This window comes from Planococcus citri, chromosome 3 (genome assembly GCF_950023065.1).
Source record: "Planococcus citri chromosome 3, ihPlaCitr1.1, whole genome shotgun sequence".
NCBI lineage: Eukaryota > Metazoa > Arthropoda > Insecta > Hemiptera > Pseudococcidae > Planococcus > Planococcus citri.
The window spans coordinates 44369561-44380862 of record NC_088679.1 but is presented as its reverse complement, the minus strand read 5'-3'; the positions used below and the strand labels follow the sequence as shown (position 1 = coordinate 44380862).

The 11302-nt window shown below is 33.9% G+C and overlaps 2 protein-coding genes across 2 annotated transcripts in view; one reads left to right on the top strand and one right to left on the bottom strand.

Moving 5' to 3' along the window:
- LOC135839178 (agrin) overlaps positions 1–11302 on the top strand; it is a 200655-nt gene that overhangs the window by 39263 nt on the left and 150090 nt on the right. The window lies entirely within an intron of this gene.
- Positions 1–11302, bottom strand: part of LOC135839174 (C3 and PZP-like alpha-2-macroglobulin domain-containing protein 8) — a 94344-nt gene that overhangs the window by 2673 nt on the left and 80369 nt on the right. The window contains exons 10-26 of the mRNA XM_065355083.1: positions 9567–9684; positions 7289–7419; positions 6501–6665; positions 5589–5820; positions 5351–5501; positions 3653–3823; positions 3378–3584; positions 3084–3297; positions 2831–3001; positions 2183–2374; positions 1881–2088; positions 1376–1655; positions 1156–1286; positions 859–1071; positions 635–783; positions 370–514; positions 68–278 (exon numbers count right to left, since the gene is read on the bottom strand). Of these exons, the coding sequence (XP_065211155.1) occupies positions 68–278; positions 370–514; positions 635–783; positions 859–1071; positions 1156–1286; positions 1376–1655; positions 1881–2088; positions 2183–2374; positions 2831–3001; positions 3084–3297; positions 3378–3584; positions 3653–3823; positions 5351–5501; positions 5589–5820; positions 6501–6665; positions 7289–7419; positions 9567–9684 (3089 nt within the window). The remainder of the gene's footprint in view (positions 1–67; positions 279–369; positions 515–634; positions 784–858; positions 1072–1155; positions 1287–1375; positions 1656–1880; positions 2089–2182; positions 2375–2830; positions 3002–3083; positions 3298–3377; positions 3585–3652; positions 3824–5350; positions 5502–5588; positions 5821–6500; positions 6666–7288; positions 7420–9566; positions 9685–11302) is intronic.

Sequence of the window (11302 nt, the reverse complement as noted above, 5' to 3'; positions counted from 1 at the left end):
ACAGCATTCTTTTTGTGGTGATTTTTTTCTGTAAATTGTTGCAAGTGATGTAGACAAAATCACTTACCACCGTTAGATGAGCCGAACCAAGTCGTAAAATGAGCATCAGTGACATCAGTTCTGAGCAGGCTGTCTTTATTTAAGGAATGCACAAAAAGCTCTTGAACTATTTGCGGGTTTTCAATTTCGTACATTCTGAAGAACATTGGTCTCAATGACGAAATAATGAATGAACTTTGTATTACATATCGAACACAAATTCCACATTTTTCAGGCACCTGAAATTTGAAAAATTATTACTTTCGACGTATTTGGCAAGTAACTATATTATCGCTTTTCGAATATTTCAGCTCATTTTTTAATGCTTACGTTGGCAAACATGAACCAAACTTTATCTCCTGCAGAGCCATAAGTGAAATTGGCATCCGAAGGAGATACTGAAAGCACGGAATCTAATCTATATCCTGAGAACAGTATTGCTTCCATTCTGAAACCTTTTGAATGATTGTCTAACCTGTGAGAAAGATTTGATTTGATTATTTGTAAGGTGAAAAATATTTTAAAGAAAACGCGTCAAAGGTCAAGAGTTCGCTTTATATTCAAAAGTATACGAGTTTATGTATGCAATACTCACTTGAAACATGATTTTAAAATGAGCTGAGGATAAAGTCCTTCGGGATCTCCCACTACGTTGTAATGAGCAGGAATTTCCGCTTCGATAAATGAAATTATATCGAAAGAATAAGCTGCCGTTGTTTCGTACGTTGAATACGTCACTTGGCTCTATACAAATTCAAAATGTTTTATCAATTGTGGTTCGCTTTGTCTGGAAATTTTCAAAAAATCCCTATTACTTACTTGAACAGTCGAGCATCCTGCTCCAGTAGCGTAAATAAATACTTTAGTGGGTAGTGATGGCAAGTCTAAAATATGAGGAGCGTGTTCAGATTTCAGTTCCAATGTGTCAGTCAACTCCATACCCGACGTGGCTAAAGAAATGGTCAATGATGGATGGATGTTCCGAGAGATACGAGAAAACATAACTAACGCTTTGGCCACTAAATATGATACCTGTATAGATTTCGATAATCAAATTGAATAAATAGAGTAGCTTAAGTAAGTGGGTAATTATGATTTTTTCCTTCAGTTATTTACCTCGGGATGTTGATCTAAAATATTAGACCGATAGAAAATGTATTTCACAACCGGCTCCGCACGTCTGGGGTCTTTCCTCAATGTGTGGACTAGAACCTCATAAGCAGAAGCTTTATAGTTTGCCAAATAATCTGCAATTTTAAAAAAAGAAATAGGTAATCTGGAATTAAATATCTAGAAGCGTAGATATGCAAAATTTTTTTAAGGAGAAAGAAATTACTTGAAATCAATTGTTTTTTCTCTTCGTCGGATATATGCTCTTCTTTTTCATACAACCAGTCAAATGGAGAAGGAACTGTTGCCGATTGCGTGTTTTGCCAGTCATTTTCGTTTCCATCTACCCTTTTCAAAGCGTACAATTTATCTACAAGTTCTTCGGCAACATCGCTTTTGAGTAATTTCAGGGCGTAACATGCAACCGCAATCACATATGAATTGTTAATTTTATGAATGTTCCTCTCAATGTATCTTTGACTGTTTAATATCGTATCATAATCTTCCTGTAATTAAAATCAATGCTCATTAGTGTTGAATATTAAAATTCAAATCAAAACTGTTTGTACAAATTAATCAATTATTGTTCGTAAGTTTAATAGGTAGGTAGGTAGGTAATCTAGGTATATGTGTACATGGAAGAACATCATTCTAATGCACTCACATTACCTATCAAGTAAATATTAAATAGGTATTAATTATTGCTCGTGTTTCAATTAATTTTTTCGTACCTCGTGAAAACCAACTTCCACATATGCTGATAAAGTTTCCGCGGTTATTGCTACCTTATCTTCCAACGATGCGTTATTTGTATCAGAAAAGTACCCTTCGTCTTTCTGATTACCACGGATCCTTTTTTTAATATTTTCAATTAATTGCGAATCAATCTTCCAGTAATATTGTGCCCTCGATAGAATTTCAAAAACTCTAACTGTGTTCCTATTGAGAGTAAATGTTTCGAATTAGCGAATATTTTACATACCTTCTTGATTGTTTTTAAATATTTACGAGACGTCAATGACGTCATGCTTACAAATGGTCCGTAACATTCGGATGGTCGCTAAACGAATAGTCGTCGTTCATGTAGGTTAACAGAGTTTGAATATTTTTTTCGATTGCTTCGTGAATGTAGGATTTATTGAACTTGCTGTATAACCAATCCAAATCCCACGCCATACTGTCCATCAATAAAACTGGTGTGAAGGATGAAAGTGTTGATGCTAAACTGTTGAGAAAAAAATGATTCATAATTGCTGTGTTTCAATAAATATATGTAAGTACCAAGAGTTCAATGTGCCTAATGTTTCTTGCAAAAAAATATTGGAATAGTTCGAATATTATCATTTATCATAATTTACTTATACTGTCTGATGGACCGAATCATGTTAATAGTTGGCAAGAAGGAGAGGGAATGATTTTCTCGCATTAATGAGAATAAAAAAATTTCTTCCTCATATTTTTCTCGTAAATTTGTTTAACTTTTGATTTTATATACAGAGCGTTTCAATGCCTTCCACGTTTTTCAAAATTTTTAGGCTGCACAGCCCTTTCTTATTAGCCTTTTTCTTTTCAATTTTTTTTGTTGAAAAATTTCTAAATTTGGTAAATTTTCGCTGGAAATTTTATGCTACCCTCATAGGATTTAGGTATTCAACTAGATAGTTATGCACTTATAATTTACCTGCTAAAAGGATAAACGTTGGATTTTATTTCCATATTTTGAAAGACAAGTGGCAAGCATAAGCCTCCGGTTACATAAAGGTAACCTTTTTCAGATCCTGAAAGTATACGATGAGGAATTTCTAAACGCAGTACTTGCGAATATCCGGATTCGTCGTTATGTTCAGATATCCTGAAATTCATTTTATTAATTGTTAATTTCTATGAAGAATACGAATGATTAAATTGTTTTTAAATTTTGATTTTCAGTTTACCTCACTTGACCCTTCACACCCCAATTTGATGAAAATCCGATATAATTTATCTTCATCTTGCGGTCTATGATATGAGTCAGGAATGGATTACTTCCAACGACACTCCCCTTGCCTATATTTATCACTGAATTTTCCCAGCTTAGCCAGAAAGTTTGGTATTGTGCTCCAGACAAGATATAAGGTGTTTGAGCGCTGGTAAGATGCACTTGGTAATCTGGAAAAATCGATTGACGATTTACCCACGAATTGGTTCAATTTTATGCTTAAATTTGAAAAAGCTCTGGTTTCACTTACTGTGTTTACCGCGTCCAATCCACGACACTGTGTTATCAAAATCACCTAAATATATTTGGTAAATATTTTTCGACGAATTTTGTTGCTCGGCTAAAGCAATATGGAAATTTTTCTCCGCTATGATATCGAAAACGATGTTGTATTTTTTCCTCGGAGCCGGTATGAAGTTATAATGAATTTCTCGCGATGGTAATGTCAACACTTCTTCTGTAAATTTACAAATCTGTGTGAGAAAACTTTTCATGCGAATATTTCTCTTACGAATACTAATTTACCATTGGCGCAAAAATAGGCACTTTCGGTGTGTATTTTTTGTATCCCTTCTGGCATCGCTTCGAGCGTTTCTGAATGCGTGACCACACTGGTGATTGGAATTTTAACGTCGAAATCTTCAACCGAATTGGCAGCCTCTTCGCAACCTTCTCGTACATAGCAGCTGACGTTAGCTGAAACCATAAACGAAAATGGCTTGAAATGTTAATTCCTTCTGGGGTGTTTGAACGGTCAACATTTTCGCTGAATGTGGGTAGGTACTCTAATATGCTGACATAGTCGTAGTTGCCTGTATTTATTTATTTTTTTTATGGGACGCTATTTTCTTTTATTTTTTATTCGCCACCTTTTCTGATTTCCCTATTCTTGAAAAAAAAAAAAACAGAAATCTGGCTGAAAATTCTATGCTTTTCCTATCATATCTACATATCCTTTTCCAACTTGGGAAAAAATTATTTTAGCACATTTTTCAACGAATTACAATTTTGTGTCATGGCTGAAACCTATTTAAGTGGTATAGGAGGTAAACTCCATTCTTCACGTGCAGTGATTAAAATTTTACGAACGTTTTTTGTCATGTCCTTGTATTATTTTGATGATAAAATAATTTCAAATGGAATATAATATCAACAATTCAACATCCTCCCAAATTCGAAAAATCCAAGTGTTTTCAGTTTTAAAAAAACTGTTTTTCAAAACAAACACTAACCGCATAGGCATTCATTACCAGAAAGCAGTATTTTTTATCTACTTTTATAGCGTGAAGCCTTAATTACCTCCCTGGCATAGAAAACAAAATCTGGGCGATAATTTATTTTCTTCTGAAAGGTAACCTGTTTTTAAGATAGATTTCGCCGGCCTTGCCGGTTTCAGGAGGTGAAGGGGGACCTTTTTTGAAGAGATAAAGCATCGTTGGAGCAAATTAGGGCAGCCCCCTTCTCCCTCCTTTTTCTTTTTTTTTTAGAAAACTCCTTGATAGGGCTGGCGAAGCGATTAGATATTATTGTTCAATTTAAAATGTTTAAATTTTTCCAATGCGATTTTCAGTTGAGAAAAATTACAGGAGAAAGTTGAGGAAAATTTCAGTCCGGCGTGATGGTAGAAATATTTAAAACTCAGTGAAAAAATAAAAAGAATTTTTTAAATTCTTTATCAAAAAAAATAATAGGTACGCCAATAAAACTTTCCATTTTTATCTTAAGAAACGAGGAATATTTATGATTGACGTTTTTCTGAGTTCCCATTTTGGGTTCTTTTTAGCCCTAATCGTCTCTTATTTATTCGTTTAGGTGTATTTCATTTTTCAATTATTCTATGGTAGAAAACATTACATGCTTTCTATCCCCTTTCCTTTTATTCAATGGCTCTACTGGTTCACCCATAACACATTAAGTTGCTGTACGTTCATTAAATTGAAATAAACGATATTTTCAGCGACAAACGTTCACTATCAAATTACTAAACCAAATCACATACGAAGTGAAAATCATAAACGAGTTGGTTTCCATTCTATGTTCATAACATTCGCTAAAGTTGTCACTAACGTACAACCGCATGTAAAATAAATTACATGCACAATAACCCTAGGGGCTGTATTTATGTTTGGCGAAAAATAGAAGAGAAAAACCGACATCGATTTACGCGCTACATAGCCAACATATTTGCCAGCGAAAAGTTCATTAAAAAATAAAATTAATTACCAGTCATTGTTTTTAAGCCAGGAGTGACAGGTTGAATGCGTACTACAATGGATGTAGCGCCGTGTCCTCCTAACCGTAATTTTTCCGATACGATAGACATGTCTATACCAGGATATATGGCACCTTCGCTGAGAGCAATCAAAGCGTGAATCTGTTATCAAAAAGCAAAAAATATTACACTCGTTAGGTAAGCTCACCTAACTTATGAAAATTTAACGTCGACAGCGGATATATTTACATCGATACAGGAATTTATGTTGCTTGATATCGTGATTTCGACTTGTACAATCTCCATTACTTTAACTGTCGTTGGCAGTTCGAATTGAATATTGACCGGTGAAAATACGTTAACGGTGACTGGTTCTGATATCCTCAGTTCAGCCGTATCCGAAACTGAAAATACCCACAATTTCCATTTACCCGGCCCGTTTGTAGGAGGCAAAGTGACTCCGTTTGTTTCTATGTCTTCTCTGTAACATAAAAATCAAAAGTAAGATTTTAAATTTTTGGATGGGCAGCAAAAACTATTTTTCAACATTATTTGGCGTTTCAATTTTATTTTTGGTGCTTTTTATAAATGGATAAAATCGAGTGACCTAATCAAAATTCCAGGTACGTTGCCTTCCTAATAAAATAAAGCAACCCAAATCGAACTAACGTATGAAGATTTGCTGACCAAAAGCACTGAAGGAGCAATCCCATGAGCTAAAGACAAAGTACCATTTTTTCCACTATTGTAATTTTTGAAATGAATAATGTTAGGTAGGTAAAATACATGCTCAACTTATATTGCAGAATGCAGGGAATACATTTTTTGTAAATTTAGTTCTTTTTCGGATTTTGTCTACGTTCAGAATTGAAAAAGATTCAGCACTCGATTGAAAAAAATTGAATCACGAATATCGTCGCTCAAAAGCCCAATTTTTTTGATGAATTTCTGCGTAAATGAGCGAGGACAATTTTCTGAAGAATTTTTTTTTCGTTACCTCCTCTACCATGTGAAAAAATTCTAAGACAAATTTTTGAAAATATCTTCTTGATTTGAGGATTTTTAAAGAATTTTATGTGGATGTACATATTAAGTGTTTGAGGAGCATTTTCAGATTTTTAGATGATATTTTGTAAACTGTCACGACCCTTGCATACTTACGTATAATTGAAACATTTCCACAGCCATACTTGATTTATCATCGTGCTCGGGTAATAGCTTACGTGCTTTGGAAGGTGAAAGTCTTCATTTTCAGTTCGATTATCACACGAATTCAAAAATGACATGCCATCTTCTAATATTTGCTGACTCGGTTCTAGTGGCTCCCTGTCAGAACAGCGTAGGCAAATAATACTAAGATAAGAAAGAAAACTTGAGAATTTTTCAAAGTACTAGCTATAATGCGAATACGAACAACTAAGAAAATATACAAGGGGTACCTCAAGTTGTTGAAGTGAATCAAGCAAGACCAACGTTAAAACACACGTGACTAGCTTTCAAATCGTACTGAAATTAAATAACAAGGCTTTTCCAACGTAAGTTGGACAAAATTCTTGTTGTTTTTGGTATTGTCGGCGTGAAGTTAGTTTTACAAACGTAAATGCTGTAGCGCTTATAATGCGTATTGTTTAAAAAATAAGGGGTAACTTTTCGGTAAAGTTAGGGAAATGATCATGCCAAAGTTTCACAAAGGTTTTTGCGGATGTGTTTTTTCTTATAGTTATTTTATTACTGACTGGTGTGCCTAAATAAAAAAATGGGTGAGGTGACGAAGTAGGTACGCGTATTCTTAGATTAATTTCTAAAAGTCATACCTGCTTGATAAGGAATAATAGTATTTTTTGTTTGATCACATTGAATCAATTAGAAAAAAATTGTAAAATTTAATCCAAAAGGTGAACATTTCAAATGAGATATGTGATATGTATATTTTCATAAAATGAACTTACCTGTTTGGAAGATGCATATCTTCTGATCTTCCACCCACTAAGCATACATGCGTTTTCGGAAACGATAGAATTCCCACTTTGATCTTGTCTTCAATATACCAAACATTATTTTCATCCAGAATCAAACTCACCTGTAATTTCATTTAACGTTAGCATCGTATCTAAATTTTAATAGGTATTCATTTTCGATTTTTCGCTTGGAAAATGTATTTTTCTAATGAATGTGAATTTGTTAATTTTCAACACTTTCTGTAAAAAGGTCATCAATATAAGTGATAATATTGCCCCAAGAATTCAATTTTTTAATTTTCCCAAGTGCGGTAGACAAAAAGAGAAAACATTAAAAGCTACTACACTTCGCTTGGCCGAATCCTGAATACATATTGTGACTTTAACTCTGCGTGAAAATTGAATTCGGAGAGATTATTTTTCAATGTATTTTTTCTCCAAGTTGTTGAATTAGAACAGTGGCTCGAGGATAATTTATATTGAATCAATACATAAAGCTCTGATAGGTGAAATAATAGCAAGAAAGTACTACTTTCTTCTTGGCTTTGTTTTACTGTTACTGAAATTGGAACACGAATGAGTGGTTCTTTTTTTCCATGTTTCATGAAAGCTTGTGACATTCGAACATCCGAATCACCCCCTGGCGTTCGTGAAATAACTTTTAGAGTTAATCATGACCATATCAGTTCGAACTTTATAGTTGGTTGAAAGTGCCTATAGGTCTACTTCGTTATTTATCTGGTTCGTTTATGATTTTTCAGAGGGGTTTTCAGCGTATTAACTCATCAAACGTGGAAAAATTGTCATTATTAGTTGTACTGACTTGATGGCTTTTTATATTTTATTTTTTAAATGAATGGTTGATTTTCTGCTGTCAAAGACAAAAAAGAAATAATTTATTCGAGGCCTTTTTTCTAATCAGATAGAAGTTTTCTTTCGCAAAAAACTCAAAAGTCATCGAATAATTGGCTTTCATTTCCCGTCTTGAATTAATTATTTTTATATCCATGTTGTCCTTTTGTATAGCCTATAAATTTTTCCGAGGAGCATTTCAAATTCAGATATTTATTTTTAGCAACCAGAAAAAAGCATCTCAGAAGGCGTGAATTATTGATATTATCTTGTTTTAAATAAAATCTTACAAGGTGTACAATTTTTTTAATGCATCCAGTAAATAGCACTTCAGTACTAAATTTTGTCAACACTAGAAAAAAGTCAACTTTTGCTAGAGGGTTCAGATCGCCTCAAAAGTGATAGCAATCGATTCATTTGATCGATTTTTGGGCAATAATAATCGATGAACCATTGTCATCATTTTCAAAAAATTGAAAAATGAACTTTGGTAGCTCGAGGTTTTTTTTTCTGAGATGTCGGTGACTCGCTTATTCAATGATCCAAATTTTAACCTAATTTGAGTGGATGTGTTGTGAAGGTTACATACTAGGTACTTGTTTGTTAAGAATGGATAATTCTACTATAACAAGGGAACGTTGTCGACTCGTCATCTCCGATATGGATGAAATTTGGCTTATTGAAAGTTCACGTTACCCACACCTCAGAACCAAATTTTCAGTTGCCGAAGTTGATTTTTCGAATTTTGACAAATTTTTGAAAATAGCTAAAATTGCCCATTCATGGACTACTGACAAGGTTTTCCTAAAAATAGTAAAACACGAGATAAAAATCTAAAATTTGGTTTGGATACTAAATTCGACCTCCTGAATTGATTGTGACCGCTTTCGAGACGATTTGGAGCAGAAATATGAACTTTCAGTATGCCAAATTTCAGTCAAGTCGGTAATCTATAGCTTGAGTCTTCAAGTATGGCATCCTGTTAAAACATATGAAATGTTTCGTTTTTTGTGCCTAATTATACGGTTTGAAGTGTGACAAGTCTTTAATCAGGACACTTTGTATAATTTAAATGGTATCTAAAAAATTGTATGCTATTGCCTGTATTTGATGAGTTCGAGGGATGAAATGCTGTTATTAAAAGCTCTGATTATTATTCAAGCGCACGTGGTTTATTTTTTTGGGGGAAATGTTCAGTTGAAACGATATTTTCTCCGTGTTGTATCAATCATTCATACATTTTCCCACAAGTTTTGATATCCCGTGAAAAATTGTTATTGTTGTGCTTTAAATTCCGCTTTTTGCAAGAGGCAAAATGTGATAGGTTCGAATGCTGATAAAATATGGGTTATTTTTTTGAAAATATTAGAAACACAAATATCTACCTAATGCTATAAACGTTTCAAATGATACTAACTTTTTCGTGTAGAAGTTTCACGCGAAAACTAATGGAATCTCCGACAATTTCACCCGAAGGCGTTGTGTAATATACAAATAGATGACTGATTGGAGCCATTTCAGATTCGATTGAAAATCTGTGGAAAAAAAATATACACACACGTAAGACAATTTTATTATAACGGTTCACGCTAGATTTACACCGAACCTCAAGTTCGAGTTGTACGACTATAAGTGGAAGTGTAAATTCGTGCATCACTTTTTTTCTTGTTCTTATTTTGGCATCGAAATGATGAAATTTAACGAAGTTGTTAAAATTGTGGGTATATACCATTATACCTTCATACCTTCATATAGTGGCATTTGTGAATTTGCAGCGAGAAATAAAGAATTTTAACTTTTCGCAGTCGAGACAAGTTATTTGCACACTGAGTTTCGCTTGAATAAACGCATCATCGAAGTGAATTTCACGCTAGAACGGTCCTTCGAGTTCATTAAGTTTAACAGGGATGCCTGATTACTTTACCGTGTATACGCACTGCAAGATAGGTAGATGAGAAATTTGAAGGAGTGTGCCGGAATGTTGTGATATAATACAGTTAGGGGTGAGTAGATGTTGACAGTTTTACGCAGCCCGTCTTGTAGTAAAGTCATTTTACAATCTGGCTTGTCTCCGAGATATTCTTCTTGAATGGTTTCAATTATTCGATATGTTTTCCAGGTTGTTTATCGGGAAGTAAGAATTTATTATTTTTTTCCAATTCCTCTAACGTTTGTGCTGCGATTGTTATAGAATTTCCATCATTAAATTTTTATCGACAACGTAAAAAGTCGTAGACTTTCAGTCACAGAAAATACCTACATATCTCTATACGAGTATATTATATGTCCATGCCCTGTGTTTGTTCGTTATCTACGTCGAAGTCAAACACAATACAACATACGTAATTTTTTTCCTAATTTTTTTTTCGGAGCCACACATGCGTAGGATGTAATACGCACGTCGTTTTTAATATCTCGACAAATATCCTTTAATGATGAATGTGCACGATACAAAACAAATGGTTCAAGACGAAGGTACGAATTGAGCTAAGTGTTTGGAACGTCACGAAATTGATAAATCCTTCTTAATCTACTTTACGTGATGATATTCATGTTTCGACGATAGTATGTACCAGATAATTTCATCGCCGCCGTTATGAAAATTTCCTTGTGTCGAAAATTTCATTTTTCAAAAACTATATTTTTAAATTACGTATATACGAAGCTTGGCAAAAAAAAAAAAAAAAAAAAAATACGGGAAGCTGTCGCAGCAGGCAACATTGTAATAACTAGGTTCTTTTTATGAAATTCTTATTACATTTAGAATCATGCGCACTGCGTAGTGACGGCGAAATCTCGGTAACGAGCCAGAGGGGATGGCAGTTTGATCAAGTTTTTCCAAATTTCTATTTACCACTTGAGAATACCAGTCGAAGTCGACGAAATTCTGTTTTGATTAATTGATCATTTCCTATGTGGCTATGAAAATTGACATCGCAGTGTGAATATTTTAAAGAATTTTTCCTCTGCCTTCGTCAATTATTATTGTTGTGGGATTTTTGAAAATTTGTCACATTTCCCACGTATTTGAGACAAGCTTATATGTACGTAGGCTTGTATTCATCTAATTTTCATTTTTGTCCCGGAGGGGGGAGGGATTGGCAGAATAAGTCGACGTGATCTCGGAGGAGTTCGAACTTCGAAGTATTAAAA